Raw genomic sequence first — 21,540 nt, forward strand, 5'->3', positions numbered from 1 at the left:
ATGGGGTGTAAATCTATCCTATTTGCAGTTTTACATTTTTTTAAACATAATTAGGTGCTGCTTGTCAATCAGACAATGCTTCTATGTTTGTTCTTGCTGTCAAAAAAAAAGATTGATCAAAGTGTCATGATAAACCGCTGAGAGTTTAACTGCAGCCACTGCGTGATGTGCGTGCACGCGAAGTGGAGTCAGATTTTAATGCCACTTTCCTTCACCTCCTCTTGTGGCTGGTCCCATGCCACCAATTACAGAGCTTGCTCTATGCATTGTTGCGACGTTTACTAACATTCTTTAAAAGGTGCTCATCAGCCATGGCAAGGGCTATGCGACCGCACAAAGGCTGTGCCAGAGCATACGCGTGTATTTGATGCAGAAGTATAAATCAGCTTTTAGGAGTTTCTAAACTGCAGTTGTGAAATATACACTCGCAAATGAGAGAAAAGGTAAGAATTGCACAGTATGAACTGACAAAAAATAAAGCCAGCAATCATCAGGGTCCAAGCGCAAGCTATTGGGCAACTGATGATGAAAAGACATCAAAATGACATCACTACTGATGTTAAAGAACTGCTTTAAACTGATGTCAAAATCTTGACATTGTGCTGTTTTTATGTAAATCAAATGCTAAACATTTTGTTTCCATAAACCATTTTCACCCAATTACCAGTGACAGGGCTATCCAAGCTGAACTTAAAATGTTACAACTTTGTGATAAATTCTAAAAATTTGATATGGCATTGAGAAATGCATGAGAAGATTCAATAGACAAGTCTCATTGAAAACATAATGAGGTAAATGCACAGCAAGTGTTTTTCAGCGGATTATAAACTTCTAGTGTAAGCTTAATGTGACTATTTTCAATTTAATTCCTTTTACAGCGTCAATGTTGTAATGTAATTACAATACACTCAGTAAAATAGTCTTAAGCATTTAGTAATTTAGGTGTAAAACAATATGAAACAGCGTGTAACCACTAGTGCAGCAGGTGAACGCAGAAACTCTATTGAAAATATTGGGGTAAAATAAAAGTTCATGTTTTAAAGAGATGGCAAGGGGAAATAGAATTTAATACAGTGCTTCTTGTCCAGTCTGAGACCCACTTTATATTGTATATCTATCAGGCAATGAGGATTGCTGATTTTTAAAGAAATCACACATTAAACAGCATTTTTATAAAGAAAAGACTTTACCTGAGGCTGACTGGCTGAAATAAAAAGTCTGTGTGAATATACCTATTAACGAGTCATTCCATAGAAACGACTCCCTCTGGTGGACAACACTGACACAGCAAGTGGTAGTAGAGCAACCATTTTGCGTGGACAAAAAAGTAATCTACTCTTAAACCACTTAATGGATATACACAAAATTTGGCATTTATCATCAATAGACAATACTGACAAAAACATCTAAAAAAATGTTTAATTAGTCAAACCATTAAGAAGATATAAGATAATTAACCTTGCAGCACATGTCATTTCATAATGCAGAAAAAGTCAAACAATATGATGCAAATTCAGATTCTCAGACCAAAATTAAACTGTGAGATTAACAGTGTAAATAAACTTTGGATTAATCATATATGGTGGAAAATAAAATTGACATTTACGATATAAACTACCGTCAGAAAAAAAAAATAATAAAAAAAAAAATCACAATTACTTTATTGTTTGCTAATTTTCAAATGTACATTTAGACAACATGTAAATTTCGAATTTAGAGGGGAAATAAAAAGTCTCGATGTTTTTAAAGTGTCAGTCTGTGTAATGTTTGGTGTGTATATGCTCTGACCTGGAGACAGCAGGCAAATGGCCATGAGCAGCACATGTTCCTCTTCATGCAGGTTGAGCTTTTTTAAGCCCACCTGAAATTTCACCAGAGGCTCCAGCAGCTCCAGAGTGTGTCCAGCTGCGCCACAAACACACACACACAAACACAAACACACAAGCCAGGAGGATGACATTAGGCAAATGACTAACAGAGATTCACAAGATTAATATAACACTTGTATGTGTTGCTCAACATTTTTATTACATTTATAATAGAGTAATTCTCATCATCAATTTTTGTTTATTGAAACCCAACAAAACAATGCTTTCATAATTTGATACCATATTTGAGTCATATATGCTAATTAGTTACTAATGTTAGTTTGTACATTTACAGATTTAGCTTAAGTTAAAGTCTAATAAAATCTTTCGAATAACCAAATGTACTGTAATATCCATGTGAATTAATATATTTCTCATACATGTTTCTGTGAAATGTTTGTGATGTAAAAGACATTACTTATATATTTTACATATATTCACCGGCCACTTTATTAGGTACATTGGTCCAACTGCTCGTTAACCAGCCAATCGCATGGCACCAACTCAGTGCATTTAGGCATGTAGACATGGGCTGCGTCCGAAACCGCATACTTCCATACTATATAGTACACTAAAATCAGTATGCGAGCCGAGTAGTATGTCCGAATTCATAGAATTCGAAAATCAGTAGGCTAGAAGTACTCGGATGACTTACTACTTCCGGCGAGATTCTGAAGTGCGCATCCCATGCACGCTGCGCTATCCCATAATGCCCCGTGAGAGAATTCATGAATGGAAGTGAAACGACGCAACTGACGCAGGTAGTGACCGTGACAAAATGATGGATGTAGTATGTCTGAATTCCATTCATACTTTTCACATTCATACTGTATAGAACGTACTTTTCCAACGGCCGAGTCGTACGTTTGAATTCAAATGCAGTACCTACTGAGTAGTAGGCGGTTTCAGACGCAGCCATGGTCAAGATGATCTGCTGCTGTTCAAACTGAGCATCAGAATGAGGAAGAAAGGTGATTTAAGTGACTTTGAACGTGGCTTGATTGTTGGTGCCAGACAGGCTGGTCTGAGTATTTCAGAAACTGCTGATCTACTGGGATTTTCACGCACAACCATCTCTAGGGTTTACAGAGAATGGTCAGAAAGAGAGAAAATATCCAGTGAGCGCAAATATCATGTTGACGCCAGAGGAGAATGGCCAGACTGGTTCCAGCTAATAGAAAGGCAACAGTAACTTAAATATCTACTCGTTACAACCGAGGTATACAGAAGAGCATCTCTGAACGCACAACATGCCGAACCTTGAGGTGGATGGGCTACAGCACCTGCCACTCCTGTCAGCCAAGCCGATGAAACTGAGGCTACAGTTCAAACAGGCTCACAAAAATTGGACAATAGAAGATTGGGAAAAATGTTGCCTGGTCTGATGAGTCTCCATTTCTGTTGCGACATTCAGAATTTGCTTTCAACAACATGAAAGTATGGATCCATCCTGCCTTGTATCAACGGTTTAGGCTGGTGGGGGTGTAATGGTGTGGGGGGGAATCTTCTGAGACACAGCTCGCTGCAGAGCCACTTGGGCTCCAATGAGGGCGAGCTTGAGCTCTTTAAAAAAAAAAAAAAAAAAATCAAGCTTTTTTTAAAAGCTGTTTTAATGCGTATATTTAATATTTAATGCGTTTTATGCTACATTACATTACTTTGATTTTGGAGACACTATAATTGTTTAAAAAGTATAACCTGCAATTCACCTTCTGACCAACTCCTCACACAAAATAAAAGGCAAATAAATAGTTTGAGTCAAGATACATCTAGTAAAGAATATAATATCTGTTCAGTGCTGTTTTAACACATTTATATAATATTTTTGTTATATTTTGAATTAGATTTTAATTTATAATTTCAGTTAAAACTTTGGTCATTTTATTATGAACTTGTTTTTATTACTTTGACTTCACAATTTGCTTCAGTGTATTTGTGTTTTGGTTTCAGTAATTTCAATACTTCATTTCAGTTAGTCGCCTAAATAACACTTCTATTAAGTCAAAGATTCGTCTAACACAGAGGTCTCAAACTCAATTCCTGGAGGGCCGCAGCTCTGCACAGTTGTGCTCCAACCCTATCAAACACAGCTGATCCAAATAATTGAGGTGTTCAAACAAAATCATAAACACCTTCATTAGTTGAATCAGCTGTGTTTGATTAGGTTTGGAGCAAAACTGTGCAGGAATCCAGTTTGAGACCTATAATCCAACATATTATTTCCTGTTATTTTAAATAAAGCTCATCTATAATAACACTGCAACCACTGCATGGCAACATACCACACTGCATCTGAGCTTGAGTTTATGTGTACCTTTGGTAACATCATTGACGCAGTATTTAAACTCAGGTCCTCCACAGCTCCAGCTCATATCCTCCAGACTGAAGGACTGGTTGGATCGGAGCATGATCACTTCTATAGCGCTGGACTTCAGCAGAGCAATCTGATCTTCAGCCGTCAGCTCTCTGCAACACACACACACACACACACACACAGGCGTCAGTTTTGGCTCATGCTGGACTCTGTGAATGGCAGATGTAGAAGGAGTGGGTGTCTTCAGTTCAGATAACATGACACTCCTATGGTTCCCACAGCAACACGCGCTCCATAATGCATATGTATGTACACACATTCAGTGGATGCTGGGAAATACATGGAAAAGCACTGAGAATCGTACAGAGAGTGTCAGTCTAGAAGGTCAAACCTATTTTTATGTTCCTGAGGAAATCAAATCTGATGGTAGTCTTGTTAACGTTTACCTTTGGGGTTGAAAAAAAGATGAAACTTCCTAAAAACAAGCATGGTTAAATGGAGAACAATCTCCAAATTGTTCATTTGTGTCTTTGAAAACTCAGTGTTATTCCACCATTTGTTTTTATTTTTATTATACCTTTTTATCTTATTATTCATTTTTATTGTGTTGTCCTGTTGTTATTGTGCGCAAAAAGCTTTAAAATGACAGTTCAATTTTTATTCGACAATAAATGTTGATAAATCAATAAATGATAGCATGCTGAATACAGTGGTTCCTCATTATTCGTGTAAGTTATGTTCTAAAAATAACCCACAATAGGAAATCAGCTTTATTTTTTTTACAATTATTATAGATATTTAAAGGCTGTAAAACCCCCCACGACACACATTATACACTTTTCTCAAACAGACATTTTCACAGTTTTCTCTCTTGTATAAACACTCTTAAACTTTAAACCTTCATAGAAAAATAAGTCCAGTATTATAGAATGAAACTAAAGATCATAACCATTTGATCTTCATTTATTTATCCCATAATGGTGCCCTACAGCCACATAACTTCTACCTTCCTTAAGCATGTACAGAATTTCAACATTTTGATCAACATTCCTCTGCCTGTAAGTGCTATCGCAGGTGCCTTTGACAGTACTAAATGTTTCGTTGACATTGTTGAGAGAAAACTTGCAAACATACAGTACAGCACATAAGAGTCACACTGCTAGCAATAGAAGATTTATATCAATTACTGTGTAGAACACAATGCGCTATAATGAAAAAGTATGTCAAATTGCACAAAACAAATCCATGAAACTGGGAGGCCGCGAAAAGTATAGCGAGAGACCACTGTAATGTCAAAATGATATCATCTCAAAATAAGTGTAAAATACATAAAAGAATAACTGATTGAATTAGAATTGATTATATAAAAAATGATAAAAAAAAACATCTCGCTGAGAAATTAGTAAAACTTAGTGGTTTGAACATCAAAAAACAAACTATTGTTATTTTGGTGCTGCTCTGTCATCCTTATATAGAGTCTATTATTATATCATCAAGTAATATTTGCTCAAACAATGACATTTTTGATTTTAGAAATGTTGCATATCCGCTTGTTAAGTGTGATGTCACGCCAAGCGGCTTCCGGGTTCAAGCGCTATATCATACTGTATGAGACTCAACAAATGGTACAAATAAACGTTTACAAAGCGATGTAATACTTTCGAAAATCACCATCACAATATACATATACATCCATGCCTAATATCTGATGGCAAGAAAGTGATTGTTTTTTATAAAATGTTAAAGAATTGGAGTCTGTTATGCAGCAAGCCCAGACTGTCGTGTACACTATGTTTTTTATTTGTGTGGAGTTTGCATGTTCTCCCTGTGGGTTTCCTCTGGGTGCTCCAGTTTTCCCCACAGTCCAAAGACTTGCGGTACAGGTGAATTGGGTTGGCTAAATTGTCCATAGTGAATGAGTGTGTATGGATGTTTCCCAGAGATGGGTTGCAGCTGGAAGGGCATTCGCTGCACAAAACATATGCAGGATAGGTTGGCGGTTCATTCCAGTGTGGCAACCCCAGATTAATGGAGGGAATAAGCCGAAAAGAAAATGAATGAATGAGCGATTTTATATTAAATTAACTTCAATATGTGATATGACTAAAAAGTGGTCATAAATGAATATTTTCTCAATACAAATGAGTAGCTGCTTGGACCCGGAAACAGTATACCATACGTCACAATTTAACAAGCGGATAATCTACTGTTACACTGAATAACATATGACTCAGTGCCTTCTGAATATCAAGGTAAAATGAATCATTTTTTGTTCATCACAAAATGTTTTTAATGAAGTAACTGTTTTGAACCACTGCTCTAATTTACTTTTTATAGTCGGAATTATATCCTTAAGTGTCCCATGAAATTCAAATAAAGTTAAGATATTAGTATCAGTATTGTTAGTGTTAGGATATCAATAAGCTAGTGTGAGCCAAAACAGTGACAAAATCTGGGTTTAGAAGATCTAAAACTGATATAAAAATGTAAGACAGCTATACTATGTTCCACCCTTTTTCATGTTTCAGTTGAGATTGCATAAACCATCAAATAAAAATGCATATTTCAAAGCCCTTCACGAGACCTTTAATATTTTGTCATGTTTTTGGAAAACATGGTTTCTAGTGTTGTACGGTAAAACTAAACTCTGATTATCTTAAACTAAGCAATGCCTAATCGAGACAGGCATAGCTAAAATAAAATAATAATTTCAAGAGTTCACACTTAGCTCATGATTTATACATAGCTTGTTTGGCATGCTGTCCCGGGAGAGAGCCCTGAGCTCAAGGGATCCTAGAGCCCAGGGCTCCCCCCCTTTTGCAGGGCGAGTGGAGAATGAGCTCAGGTCTATCTCAAACTCCCCCGCTGCTGAGGCCAAGGCGAACGTCCTGAGGGTAAGACATTATAAAAAAAAAAAGGTTTTGGCTTATTTTATCTATAATGTAGCGCACATTTGGATGGTGGGAGGAAACTGGGGAACCCGGGGGAAACCCACGCGGACACGGGGAGAACATGCAAACTCCATACAGAAATACCAGATGGCTCAGCGAGGACCCTACACCATTGGTATTCTTGCTGTGAGGCAACAGTGCTAGTCACTGGGCCACCGTGCCGCCCATTCTGGATCAAGGAGGAAGAAGGGGAGGAGGGGGGTTTCTTCCAGACGATGATAAGTTGTAGAAAGGAAATGAGGATATTTATAGTGATTTGGGATCCTTTGATTGGAGGATCATAATTAGCTAATGTGGACCAGCTGGGTCAATCATGAGCACATGCTCCTTTTGAAATTAGTTTAAAATTAAACTTCACTTAATGTAAATATGTGTTTATTGAACCTGTTTAGCCTCTTCAAATCGCAATTTAGTAAATAAAGCCCCTCTTCTTCTTCAATTCCAATTAAAACGAGCTCTTGATTTTCTCAAAAAGAAACCAAGTCTTAGTTTCTAAAATACTGCCCTGACACACTCAATCACGCAATCAAAACTTTACCTAAATCCAGGAATCATCTTGGCAAAGCCAATGACTTTTTGAATGCTGTAAGAAACCAGGTCGGCCAGATGAGGAAGCATGGAGAGACTGGAGCCATCCTCCTCCTTTGAGTCGGGACTGGAGCTCAAGCCCTGCTCCTGGTACATCATCAGCAGGTTACTCAGATTCATCTTACGATCGCCTGACTCTACGTATGCAAAGACAGACACAAACAGACACATTACCAACAATTCATGTTGTGTCAAGTAGTAACTAATTACAAATATTCAAATTACTCCCACCAAGTATTTTTTTCCTCAGGAATTGTACTTTACTGAGTAGTAGTGTTGTTTTTGTCTGAATGCTTTCTGAATGTTGACTAAAGGATTTACACTCCAAACAGATGCCAACAAATCACCAGAAATGTGATATCTCTATGACTGTACTGAAATGAAATAAATAGAATAAACATTTTGTGCTGACTGACAGAAACGTTGGAAGGCCAAGGGGGTGGGGGGGAGCAGAGTCACTGGCAAAGAACAAAATCATCAGGCTGACTATATCGAGATACTGGGCTGATAACTGTGTCCTGTTTGCAGATTAACGCAAGTGTTATCTCCCTCTTGTGTCCCTTCCAACATCTGACAACAGACTAACATAATACAGAAGAATAGTGGATTTATTATATTCAATTATTAGGTAAATAGAATGAAGAAAAGTATAGATTTCATTTGCTGTCATTAATATGCATTATGAAGTTTGTCTGCACAATACTTCTGGAGTATATCACTCGAAACCATTTTTAATATGTGTATTCATCATATTTAAACCATTTTAATTAGGTTTTGTTGTTAATAAGTCATACGCATCTTGTTTTAAATCAGAGAAGTGTGCAGAGAGTGTCAGTCGATAAGGTTAAAACTATTTTTAAAGTTCATGAGGAAATCAAATCAGGTAATAGTCTTGTAAACATTTACATTTGGGGTTAAAAAAGGTAATATTTTCCAAAAGCATGCATCATTAAATGTTTTAAATAGTTGTGTTTGTAAATCAGATTTATTCCACCATACAAAACTTTCTTGACTGCTTTGAAGTTAAAACATTGGTGTTGTTTTGTCTTTTTAGTTATTGCATGTAAATATCTCTAGATTATATATTATTTAAAAATTGTGAGAGAGAGTTATAATTTTATTGCCATTTCAGCTTTTATGGCTATGTCATGGCAAAAAAAACTATCAAGTTTACTACATTTTACAATTACAGATTTTCTAAAATTATAAAAACATTCTAACAATTAAAAGTCATCAACAGCAATAAATAATATACAAGGTAAAATACATAAATAATAATTATAATAATAAGATAAAAATCAAAAACAGTTTTTAAGGTTTCCTTTTGATAATAATTGCACAATTTTAGATTTAAAAATATTTTATTTAAAGTCTCTCCAGATAAAAATTGTTGTCTGATAACATTTAAAATGGGGGATTCAACAAGAATATGTTTTTTAAATTGTGAAGAAATATCTTTAGTTTACAGAATAAAATTAAAAATCAAATCAAATCTAGAGTAACTCAGAAATCAAGTGGCAAATCAAGTATATATATATGGCTGCACAATACATTGTTCAATCATCCACTTCGCAATGTGTGTGTCCGCAATAGTCACATCGTAAGAGATGCAATGTTGAGTTATGAATAGAGATGACCAGAATCCACAGGTCAAAAACACGAGATTTGTGGAGACACTGCAGAATTGAACCACTATAGAGAGAAACTTTGATGCCGTGTTCACACCAGACACAGCACTTGTGAATAAATCGCACTAATCGCACGTAAATAGACAAGAAAACATTTTGAGTTAACTTGTTTCATTCGTGCATCAAATTCACTTCACAACAGACGCAGATTTGCATCATGGGGAGGGCTTCTGTCTGCCCGCTCACCCTAGTTCAGTAGCTAAACGACTAACATGGATTTTATTGCGATAGTAACCGTTTTTCAGCCTTCCTAAAGCACATAAATGTAGATTCGTTTAGTGTGGTGTCTGAGTGCACTAGATCCTTTCAGAGGTGCACTCAGCACTGTGAGTTTATCAACTTCTGCAGAAACTATACCAGAATGATGGAGGCTTTAAGCGGTGCTTCCGACTGAACTGAGCCCGGTTTGATGAGCTGTTGTGTAGTGTGGGCAAGAGGAATTCCCCTTGGGACATCAACAACTGGCACTACTTAATAATCACGCTCCTACAAGAGCAAGCTTCTGATTGGCTAATGCGGCGCCTCATTCGCATGAATTGTGCTGCAGGATGTTGGCTTAAAAATATATATATATATATATATATATATATATATATATATATATATATATATATATATATATATATATATATATATATTAAATTATTAAAAAAATCTACTGAAAAGGTGTACATTTCATTTGCTGCCATTAAAATGCATTATGTACATTGTCTGCACAATAATCACACCTGTGGATTATATCATTTGATATTGGAATTGCGATTTTTAATTAAATCTTTTATTAATATATCATATGCAGCTTGCATTAAAGAAGTGTTGCCTTTCCTGCATGTTTACACAGGTAGTTGAAACTGCTTGAGCCGCAGCTTCACACAAACCCCCTGACCATCACAAATGCCTTCATTACAATAAACAAGACTGTCAACACATCTGAAGAAATCTCTTATTTACAAAGAGAAACAAATGGCACATTTTCATGAAACCAGCAGTTATCGTTTAATAATGTATTATTCCGTTTTCACCATTACCTTAAATAAGCATCAGTCAGAAAATTAATCAGAAATTATATATAAAAAGGAAGCTCACCAGTAGGTTATTCATCAAATTTTCTGGTGATAATTTACACTGCATCATTTCCAATTTAGAGGGGGAAAAAAATTGCACTGGTGTAGAGAAATAACCTAAAATAGACTATTGGTGACTAAATTGTCTAGCAATGATTACATTAAACTGAACAAGACATAAGAAATATGAATATATCTTTTAGTGATGCAACCATTAACTGATTTCACTATTAACCGTACTTTAATTTGTTACGATTAATTAATTAAAAGCTTCTCCAGACTTAGTCTCAGTATGGAACAAAACTGCTGCAACTAACAAAGTTACGCTAGTTTATAGTTCCGAGATTGTACACGGAGGCTAATATGCTCGCACACAGGATTAACTATGGCTAAGGCTATTAACTAAGATCCATTAACATATTTTGCACATGCAAGTTCCTTTTTCCTTAGGCATGCTATGTTTGTTTTCTTTAAATGTTTGTTTGCTATGCATGTTTTCTTTAAAAGGGAAATCCTTAGATTTACATTAGACAAATACTAGTTTTTATATTATATGAAGAGTTCAGATCCAAAAGCCGATAAACACCCCTTCTGCCAAAAATGAGATAATGACATTGAGTGAGTGCTTAAGGCACGTAGTGTACATGTCCACACATATTTTTGCCCATTCAGGAATAAGTTTGTTTGCAAAAGCCTCTAAATGCCACTTGCCTTTGACAGCAAAAGCCGCTATATCCCGAGAACCAATCAAAAGCCGTGAATTGAATCATGTTTTCAATGTAACGGAGTGCTGATATGCTGGCTTTTTGAGGAGAGTGTTTTAATCTGCTTCCAATTTTAAAAGACGAAGTTTAATGAACTGAATGAGTCTGTCCAACTGTCAGTGAATGGCAAATGAAAACGTCCCTTACCCTTAATGAAAAAAACACAATGTACAGTTGAAAGTGTAGCATGCATTCATTCATTTTGAATGAACAATAAAATGAGTCTGATTTACTGTACATTAAATGGCAACTCCGTTTCACAAAAGATGAGGTTAGGATGCCATTCTTTTATCCCACATGGATGCTATAAATAAGAGACAAAAAAGACACCAAGACCTTGAGTATGGTGAGAAGGAATGAATGACAGCTTCTAAAAGTGTCTGAGAGACATCCCTTTTTGCCCAGTAGGCCTACCTTGTGTTTTATTTGCCAATTTAAGCTACTTAAAAAAAAGATAAATATATTGTATACGACTATACATTATTTATATTACTTCAACAAATTCTAATACTTTTTTATTAATGAACAATGCACAGATATAGATGTTTCACAATGTTTTTACACTACATTATTTGAATCTTCCAAGCTTAGTTTACAATGTTTACATTGTTCTACTTGCAATAAATCAACATCCCACATCAGTAATAACAACAGATTGTTAAGATTTTAATTTTATTTTAATGTCAGTTTTAATTTTAGTGATTATTGCACTTGACAGATTTCATTTATTCATCTTCCTTATAGTCCTTGCTTTATCAGGGGTTACCACAGTGGAATGAACCGCCACTTACTTGACAGATTTATGTATTTTCAATTTCAGGTGGTTTGTGTAACATGTTTTATGCTTGGTAAAATAATTTCTGCATCTTTAGTGATTTTTCAACCAATTACAATGTCTTGACCCGATAAGTGGATTTAGACGTTTTTGCAAAAAAAAAAAAAAAAAAGCTGAAGTGGATTTAACTGGTTTTGACGCAAAAGAAAATCTCCCTTGTTAAAAACCAAAGTATTGTCTAAAGTGACATTTACAAAAAAATTTATTTTATTTAGCAGCTAATTTTCATTATATATAAAATGACACTTCTAAACCTAATCAGAGGAGCCTGATAGAAAATGCTCAATTACAAAAGAAGAGGTCTGGTGGATTTAGAGGGTTTTGCATCCGAACTCTTCATATATTCATATATCTGTCTGTGTGTGTGTGTGTGTGTGTGTGTGTGTGTGTGCACATTTTTTGTTGTTTTGTCATTTATTTTTATTATTATATTTCTTTGTGTAAAATAATTTTTTTACACATTTTTAAGTCCAAATAGAAATGGACTGTTTGGGCAGTATTAATTGGCAATAACAGCAATAAATAACACTAAACTTGTAGTTTTTCAAAATTAATTCTTGCATAATAATCGTGATAACCATGATTATTTTTTAGACTATAATTGCACAACCAAAATCAATAATCATCCCATGTTGCATCCCTAAAATCTATAAGCAAACAAATAAGAGTGTCATTCACGATATACTACATTTATTAATAAGCGTCACATCTCAACAAATTAAAGTAAAACTGAAATCACCCGCTGCGTTATACAACTCGCATGCCTCTGCTTGAATCCAAATACATGTGGCTGTGTGACGGTAACTGGATTATATAAGTCACTTCCAAATAGAAGTCGCAGCTCATTCCAGATTACAAAAAAAGTGACGTACATTTCAGAAAATACAGTGGCATGTTAATAAAATCCAGAATAATGCTTTAAATATACTCTCTCCATGTAGAACGTATATAATTAATGTCGTATTTAAGCTTACACAAACAAACAACTTGTCGCTTCCAGGACGAGCTATATATATATGTGTGTGCGTATGTGTATGCATGTGAATGGTCTGTTTGTCATTAGTGTGGCTCTCCTGTGACGTCAGGCATGGTGAGATGGACAGAGCCTGCTGTGCACATAAAACACACAAGCTCCTAACACACAAACACAGATGCCTGCCTGCGCCTCGCACTGGGGCTGAAAAACATTTCTCAGAATAAACTTTACAGGTGATTCATTTCGCATGAATGAGTGTGTGTGCGTTTGTGTGTGTCACCTGGAGAGTGGCTGAAGGAGTCTGATGAGGCATCTGACAGTGAATGGAGGGACGCGGCTCGACTGGCACTGCGTGTAACTGGACCCTCTCTAACTGGAGGCTGGAACACAAAACACACACACAAGCATATGAACACATGGAAGATAATTGGATGTCTGATAGAAAACATAGACGGTGAGAGAAAAATAAACAGATCTAAAAATTGATTGGGATTTTATATTATTATTTATATGTATATTATTAATCTGTAATAAAACTTTGTTTTGCTGAATGTGTATATTTGGTGCATTTTATGCCTGGTCATGGATCAATACATATAATACCTAAAATGGCCAATAGGTGGCAGAAAGTCGCTGTCCTAATGAGCAATTCACAGATCATTCATTCATTGAATCGTTCAAATGATTCGTTCAAAACACTGGTTCATTTAGAAAACAAGCAAGCAGCTTTCTTCATGAATGGATCATTGATCAGGGAAGGAAACTGCAGTGTTGCTCTGAGATGCTGAGCTTTGTGTAAAAACAAAGAAACACACTGTATTGGGTCTAAGATGCAACTCACTCACTATTGTTTGGTTGTTGGATTGTTTTAGGAAGATGACGCTTGCTTTTAGGATTTTACTTAAGAGATAATTCACCCAAAATCCCTATGTACTCACCCTCAAATGATTTTAAACAGTTTTCTTTCTTTTTTGTTCACACAAAAGAGGATATTCTGAAGAAAGCTGAAAAACTCATAACTATTAGAAAAAACATACTAGAAGTTTCTGCAGGTTTCCTCAAGTTAATTTTAAGACATTTTCAAGACCATTATGACTTAATTTTAGACTTATGCAGGGCTAAATGCTAAGGATTTTTTTTTCAAATATCCCAGTTAGAAAAGATTTTTACTTGCCCTATACAAAACTATTACAAATGAATACATTTATTAATACAATAATAATAATTTAGTTAGAATTTTTAAAATCATTTTTCAAAAATATCTGTTCACAAACCCTGTAACTCTTACCAAAACAAGAACAAAACATAGCTGTCAATTACTTCAGTCTACAATAAAAATAATTTAATAATAAAAAAATAGGTCCTGTGAGTATCCTCAGCAGTAAATAAATTGAGAATTTGTTAATGTTTCTGTAAGGAAATAATTAAACACTATTTTTAAATAAAAAGTTTAAAGTTTTATTGAGATTGGGGTTGTTGGTAATTGTATGGGTGTTAATGACCAGATTGGGTAGCGATTCATTAACAAAGGAAAATTAAGACCTTTTAAAAAGAGACCTACAACACAACATTTCAGTAGATTTAAGATTTTAAGGCCTAAAATTTGGCTTTTGAGATGTAAGACATTTAAGACCCCGCAGATACCCTGACTATGGAAGTGGTTACAGGTTTTCAACTTTTTTCTAAACATTTACTTTTGTGTTCAACAGAAACTTAAATAGGTTTGGAACAAGTACAAGGTGGGCAAAAAGCTGCATTTCCACTGTCGGGCCAGTACAAGCCAGGGCTTTTATCGGGCCGGGCCAATAGCCCGGGAGCAGTGAGGCCAAAATCATGTCGCGTTTCCACTGACGGGCTAGTAGCTCACATCGCGTCACGCAAACCCCACCCCCAGAACATCCCCGAATCAAACGTCACACAACCCCGCCCAGTTCAGTGGGAATCATGCATGCAGATAAAGCACACAATCGCATCATCACGTAACAATTAAAATGAAGACAAACGAAACAAACAGATGATTCGTTACTGTATAGCAGTACATTATATGTCTATACGCACAGGCCTATGTATTTTATCCATTGTATTTTTTTACTCGCTGACCGACTGTTGGCATCGTGCATCGACACGATGAAGACATAGAACACATTTTTACATGCAGTTTTTCCCAATCCGTTCGTAAAGTGGCGAACGCCATCATTAATAAAGGCGGCACACCATCTTTACCACCTTTTCTTACCCCTTTTTCAAGATTTAAGATAAGTCTTTTGTGTCTCCAGAAATTGTATGTAAAGCTTCAGCTCAAGACACCAATCAGTTTATTTATTATACCTTTCAGAATATTAGATTTTCTGCTCTGAATACAATGTAGCTGTTTTTGTTGCCTGTGCCTTTAATGCTAGTTCTACGTGTCTGTCAGAGTGTGCCTCAATCTCCACCTTGGCGGTGTCAGATAAACAGCACAGTGACAGACATGAAGGAAGCAGATCTCATGTAACTTTTGTGAGAAATACTACAGTAAGAACTGTCCCAATGATTATTTGATGTATTTGTTGTGGAGTTGCAACGATGAGTCACATACAATGTCGTTACAAAGTTCACGCACCCACACACACACAGAACGCGCTGATCACATGATTGATGATCACAGCAACCCAAACAGATCTTTTAATCCTGGTTGTTTTGCGCAAGTTCTGTCATGTTGATATGATTGCACATGTTACTATGGAAACATGTTCATACTGTCAATCAATTTGGTGGGCGGGGAAAACCGCACTCCTACTTCATGTTGTGGTGGGCATCAAAATAGGAGAGATTTGGATCCTATTTTAACATTAGGAAGTAAAAAAAAAGAGACTTATTGTGTTTACATCACCCCAATTTGACTGTTCACACAGACCTGTCACACACATCTGGTCAGGAAAAAAAAAGAAATGGTTTGGTTTTGTTAAATTATAAAAATTGTAAACTGAGGCAAAGTGTATCTAGACACTTACTGATTGTCAGTGCACAATGTTAATAATAAGTTCCTCATAGATCTGCAAGAAGTTTTTTATTTTTATTTTAAAACAAACCAAGAAAGAAATTTACCGGCAGAGAAAAGGTCATTCTAAGAATGATTTGTTTGCAAATGCCACTCAATTTGATAATTTGCATCTAATGAAAACTTAATTGCCCCAAAACTCACTATGGCCACTATAAAATCTGATCTTAAAAGTGCCTAAAAGCGAGAGGATGCTACTCAGAAAAGGAAAATAAGACTATTTACTCTGAAGCGTGAAAAGTCAGAGTAGGAATCGTCGTATGTTTTATGATGCGCGTCCACCAGTGTGTCAATGATGTTGCGCTGCTCATCTGAAAGCCGGGGCTTCTGCGCCTCCCTGTGAGCCTCCTCATCCTTCCTTCTTTGAATCAGCTCCTTCTTTCTCTGAACTTCCTCATCTGTCAATATAACTGAAGAAAAAACACAAACGAGTATAATTAATATCCTTTTGTAGCTAACTGAATACAGCAAAATATAGACTGAGATACAAAAAAACTGTACATTTCCGTGTTCACAAGTTAAAACATATTTAATCATGATTTAGATAGTAGCAAATAGTGACTGATTTACTTGAAGATGATAGATAGATAGATAGATAGATAGATAGATAGATAGATAGATAGATAGATAGATGATAGATAGATAGATAGATAGATAGATAGATAGATAGATAGATAGATAGATAGATAGATAGATAGATAGATAGATAGATAGATATAAAAATAAATAAATGAAAAATATAAAAAATAAAAAATAAGTACAAATAATAAAAAAGTACATAAAACATTTTTATAATAAATTAAATAAAAACTAATAAATAATACATAATTAAATAAAAAATAATAATAACTAAAATTAATAAATAAATTAAAATAAATCATAAATAAAAAAGTTTAAATAAAATGAATAAATAAATTAAAATAAATAATAAAAATTAATAAATAAAAATTTAAATATATAAAAATTTATAAATAGTATGAATGGATAAACAAATACAAATAATAAAATTATAAAAATATATAATAAATAAAATGTATAAATGAATAAATAAAAATAAATCATAAATGAAAAAATTAAAAGTAAAAATTGTTAAATAAAATTAATAAAATTAATAAAATACATAAGTAATAAAAATGAATAAATATTTTTTAATTAATAAGGATAAATTAATAAATAAATAAAAATAAATTATAGATTATAAAAAAATAACAAATAAAAAACAAAATAATAAATAAAATAAATAAATAAAAATAAACAATAAATACATATATACAGTTGAAGTCAGAATTATAAGCCCCCCTGAATTATTAGCGCCCCTGTTTATTTTTTTCCCCAATTTCTGTTAAATGGACGGAAGATTGTTTCAGCACATTTCTAAGCATAATAGTTTTAAAAACCTATTTCTAATAATATTTTTCAAGACACTTCTATACAGCTTAAAGTGACATTTAAAGGCTTACCTATGTTAATAGGGTGAACTAGGCAGGTTAGGGTAATTAGGCAAGTTATTCTATAACAATGGTTTGTTCTGTAGACTGTCAAAAAAAAATAGCTTAAAGGGGCTAATAATTTTGTCCCAAAAATTGTTTTTAAAAAAATTCAAAACTGCTTTTATTCATGCCTAAATAAAACAAATAAGACTTTTTCTAGAAGAAAAGATATTATCAGACATACTGTGAAAATTTCCTTGCTCTGTCAAACATCATTTGGGAAATATTTAAAAAAGAAAAAAAATATCAAAAGGGGGCTAATAATTCTGACTTCAACTGTATATATACTATAATAACTAAACTTACTGGAATAACAAACTATTGTTAGTAATTTTTTAATCTCTCTAAATGAATCAGCATCTCTCAATTTGAAAACATGTCCTAAATGAGAAGAACAAACACTAGCAGCAGTTTATTTTTAATCACACTGCGACCTTAAGCACATAGTTCCAACATTAAAGTTTATAGCTGTTATATTACGATTGATGGGGTAAATAAAACATTGGTATCAAATATTGCCTCCATATAACTTTTATTAATTTTATCTTATCTCTCTGCGAGTGATGATTGTTTTTAAAATTGACAACATACAAACAATACTTTGTACTGAAATCTCTTCAAAACAAGCCACCAAGCTAATTTGTGTTTAACATAGAAAATTTAATAGACGTTGAACAATAATCCAAAAATAGATTATCACATGTGCAGTCATTCATTCCTGTCTAATTGATGACTGGGTTATTTTTGGCATATTGTTAAAAGTCTATTAGATTTTCACTGACGGCCCAAATTTAGCCTTGGTTTAACCAAGACGTCTATGTTTAGACATTTATTAAACACAAAAATGCTTGCTGGGAAGTGACTGTTTAGAAGCGCACAATTGAAGTACCTTTCACTTTCAAAATGACTAGCAAACAAAACGCCACGTAGGATTGTTTGCTCACAAATACCACAACTACTTCCTTATACAAAGTATCACTTTGCTAATAGCCTTTATTTAACTTTAGTGAAAGGATCATATTACTCCCTTTTGTTTGGAAGAGACTTACAAACACCAGATCCATAATTTGCCATTAAAGGTGTAGCTCACCTAAAACTGAAAAGTGTAGATTTGTACAAAACCTACACTCGTCACAAACAAATCAGCTTCTTTTTGTTGTTGAACAGAAAATAAGTTATTTTGGAACACAATGAAAACCTGTAATCATTGACTTCCATAGTATTTGTTTATCTCACTATGGAAGTCAATGGTTACAGGTTTCTAACATTCTTCAGAATATCTTCTTTTGTGTTCAACAAAGAGGAAACTCATGATGGTATGAATCCACTTAAGGGTGAGCATATTAAAATCTTTTCGTGAATTATTTTTTTATTTACTCCCTCTCCATTTTTTTTAATCAACTCTCCTTTAGAAAGGATAGTTCAGCCAAAATGAAAGTTCTGATTTTTTTTACACAACCTTTACTCAATTCTATCATTTGTCAAACACATTCCAGTTTCCTCTTTCTGCTTAACACGAAAAAAGTAATTTGACATAGTATTCATTTTTCCTATTATACAAGACAATGGTTAAAGATTTCTAACATTCTTCAAAATACCTTATTTTGTGTTTAACAGAAAGAGGAAACTCATAAAGGTAGGAAACCATTTGAGGGTGAGCATATTAACATTTTTGGTGTGAACAATTTTTTTATTTACTCCCTCTCATTTATTTTTTATCAACTCTCCTTTTGAAGAGATTGTTCAGCCAAAAATTAAAGTTCTGTCATTCTTACTCAACCTTCACTTGTCAAAAACAAATTCCAGTTTCTTGTTTTGTATAACACAAATAAGTTATTTTGAAAACTGTTGAAAACCTGTAACCCTTGACTTCCATAGTATTTGTTTATCTTACTATGGAAGACAATGGTTACCGGTTTCTAACATTCTTCAAAATATCTTCTTTTGCATTCAACAGAAAGACGAGTCACTTGGGGCTGAGCATAAACTAACATTTTTGGTTGAACAATTTTTGTTTATTTACTCCCTCTATGTTTTTTTTAAATCAACTCTCCTGCTAAAGTGATAGCTCCCCTTAAAATTAAAATTCTGTTTTTACTCATCCTTCACTTGTCACAAACACATTCAAGTTTCCTCTTTCTGCTTAACACGAAAAAAGATATTTTGAAAAATGTTGAAAACCTGTAACCATTGACTTCCATAGGAGAAAAAATTTGTACTATAGAAGTCAATGGTTACAGGTTTCTAACATTCTTAAAAATATCTTCTTTAGTGTTCAACAAAGAGGAAACTTATAAAGGCATGAAACCACTTGAGATTAAGTATATTACAATTTTGGGGTGATTTGTTTAATTTATTTAATCCCTCACAATGTTTTAAATCAACTCCCCTTATGAAGGGATAGTTAACCCAAAAACGAAAATTCTATCACTTTTTACTCAACCTTCACTTGTCACAAACACATTCCAGTTTCCCTTTTTCTACTTAACACAAAACAAAGATATTTTTAAATATGTTGAAAACCTGTAACCATTGACTTCCATAGTATAAGATTTTCCTACTATGGAAGTCAATGGTTACAAGTTTCTAACATTCTTCAAAATATCTTTGTAGGGTTCAACAAGGAGGAGATCATAAAGGAGGATAAAGGGATCCTTCACACAAAAATGAATATGTAATCTCACCCTCAAGGGGTTCCAAACCATTATAGGTTTCTTTCTTCTGTTGAATGCTAAAAATATATATTTTCAAGGAAGCTGAAAACCTGTAACCATTGACTTCCATAATAGTACAAACTACTACTATAGATTTCAATGATTACATTTCCCAGCTTTCTTCAAATTCAACAGAAGAAAGAAAGTCCACCAAGTCTGGAACATGATTCATTATTTATTATTAAATGATTCTTTTTTTGGGGTGAACTATCCCTTTAAGACCATTAAAAATGACCCACTGAGACTCCAGGTTAACTCAAATCTATACTATAATTATAGCGTAAAATAACAAAGAATATCTTGGCTCCCTGTGTTCAGTGTTCCAAGATGTGTCATGTTGGCAAGTAACTCACACTCTTTCATCATGCCAATATCTAGGCAACGCTTGAGTCTGCAGGCCTGGCAGTGGCGACGGTTATCTTTAGTGATGGTGCAGCTTCCATTAAAAGGACAGGTAAAACTGGCCTTCCGCTTCATACTGCGCCTAATGAACACACATACATACACTATTAATAGAGTGGCAGTATCACACACTGCTAACACCTTATATGTGTTAATGTGTTTCTTAATGAGCATTGGTGCAAATGTGTGAATTCCAAATTGCACGAGAAAAAGTGTGTGCACGTTTACCTGAAGAAGCCTTTGCAGCCCTCACAGGTCATGGCATTAAAGTGAAAACCAGTAGCTTTGTCTCCACACACACCACAGATGCGTGGAACGTTCCGGTCGAACTCATCTGGCACTTGAGTGGATGTACTGACAGCTGACTCCATCACTAGCAGACGAGGGAAGAGGAGACACAGTCATAAACACAGAGTTGAGCATTTAATAATGATGACTAGAAGACGACATACATATTAAAAGACTGCAATGAATATAGCTGCTTTATATTTTTAAATGTTTCGAGACTGCATAGATCAAATATTTAAATTTATACAACAGTTCTGTCTGGTTCTTGAATCTGATTGGCTAACAGCTGTACGATATACTGCAAAAAAACAGCACTCGTACAGCCTCTTCACCCTTGTGTATTATTCCGTCCACATACGGATACAAGCAGAGGACACTCTACAGCTTGACAAATATAACAGCTGTTGGACAACATAATGTACTGAGGCTTTTTAGTCGAGAATGTCATTGTTTAGATTGCAACCATGCAGACAGTGCCTATTTTAAATATTTATAATTTTGGAGAGACAGAGCATCGGCTGCCATCAGCCTGTTTGAGCAGACCAAAGAACATGATGG

The 21,540-nt window shown here is 34.5% G+C and overlaps 1 protein-coding gene across 3 annotated transcripts in view; it reads right to left on the reverse strand.

Annotated features, from left to right (window-relative positions):
* Positions 1–21,540, reverse strand: part of vdrb (vitamin D receptor b) — a 53,288-nt gene that overhangs the window by 3,150 nt on the left and 28,598 nt on the right. For all 3 annotated transcript variants that reach the window (XM_005166047.6, XM_073953090.1, NM_001159985.1), the window contains 7 exons: positions 20,923–21,067; positions 20,646–20,776; positions 16,314–16,498; positions 13,329–13,428; positions 7,672–7,858; positions 4,183–4,334; positions 1,789–1,905 (listed from right to left, as the gene is read on the reverse strand). In XM_005166047.6, the coding sequence (XP_005166104.1) occupies positions 1,789–1,905; positions 4,183–4,334; positions 7,672–7,858; positions 13,329–13,428; positions 16,314–16,498; positions 20,646–20,776; positions 20,923–21,065 (1,015 nt within the window). In that variant the 5' untranslated portion in view covers positions 21,066–21,067. The remainder of the gene's footprint in view (positions 1–1,788; positions 1,906–4,182; positions 4,335–7,671; positions 7,859–13,328; positions 13,429–16,313; positions 16,499–20,645; positions 20,777–20,922; positions 21,068–21,540) is intronic.

Source organism: Danio rerio, chromosome 6 (assembly GCF_049306965.1).
Source record: "Danio rerio strain Tuebingen ecotype United States chromosome 6, GRCz12tu, whole genome shotgun sequence".
Taxonomy (NCBI): Eukaryota; Metazoa; Chordata; class Actinopteri; order Cypriniformes; family Danionidae; genus Danio; species Danio rerio.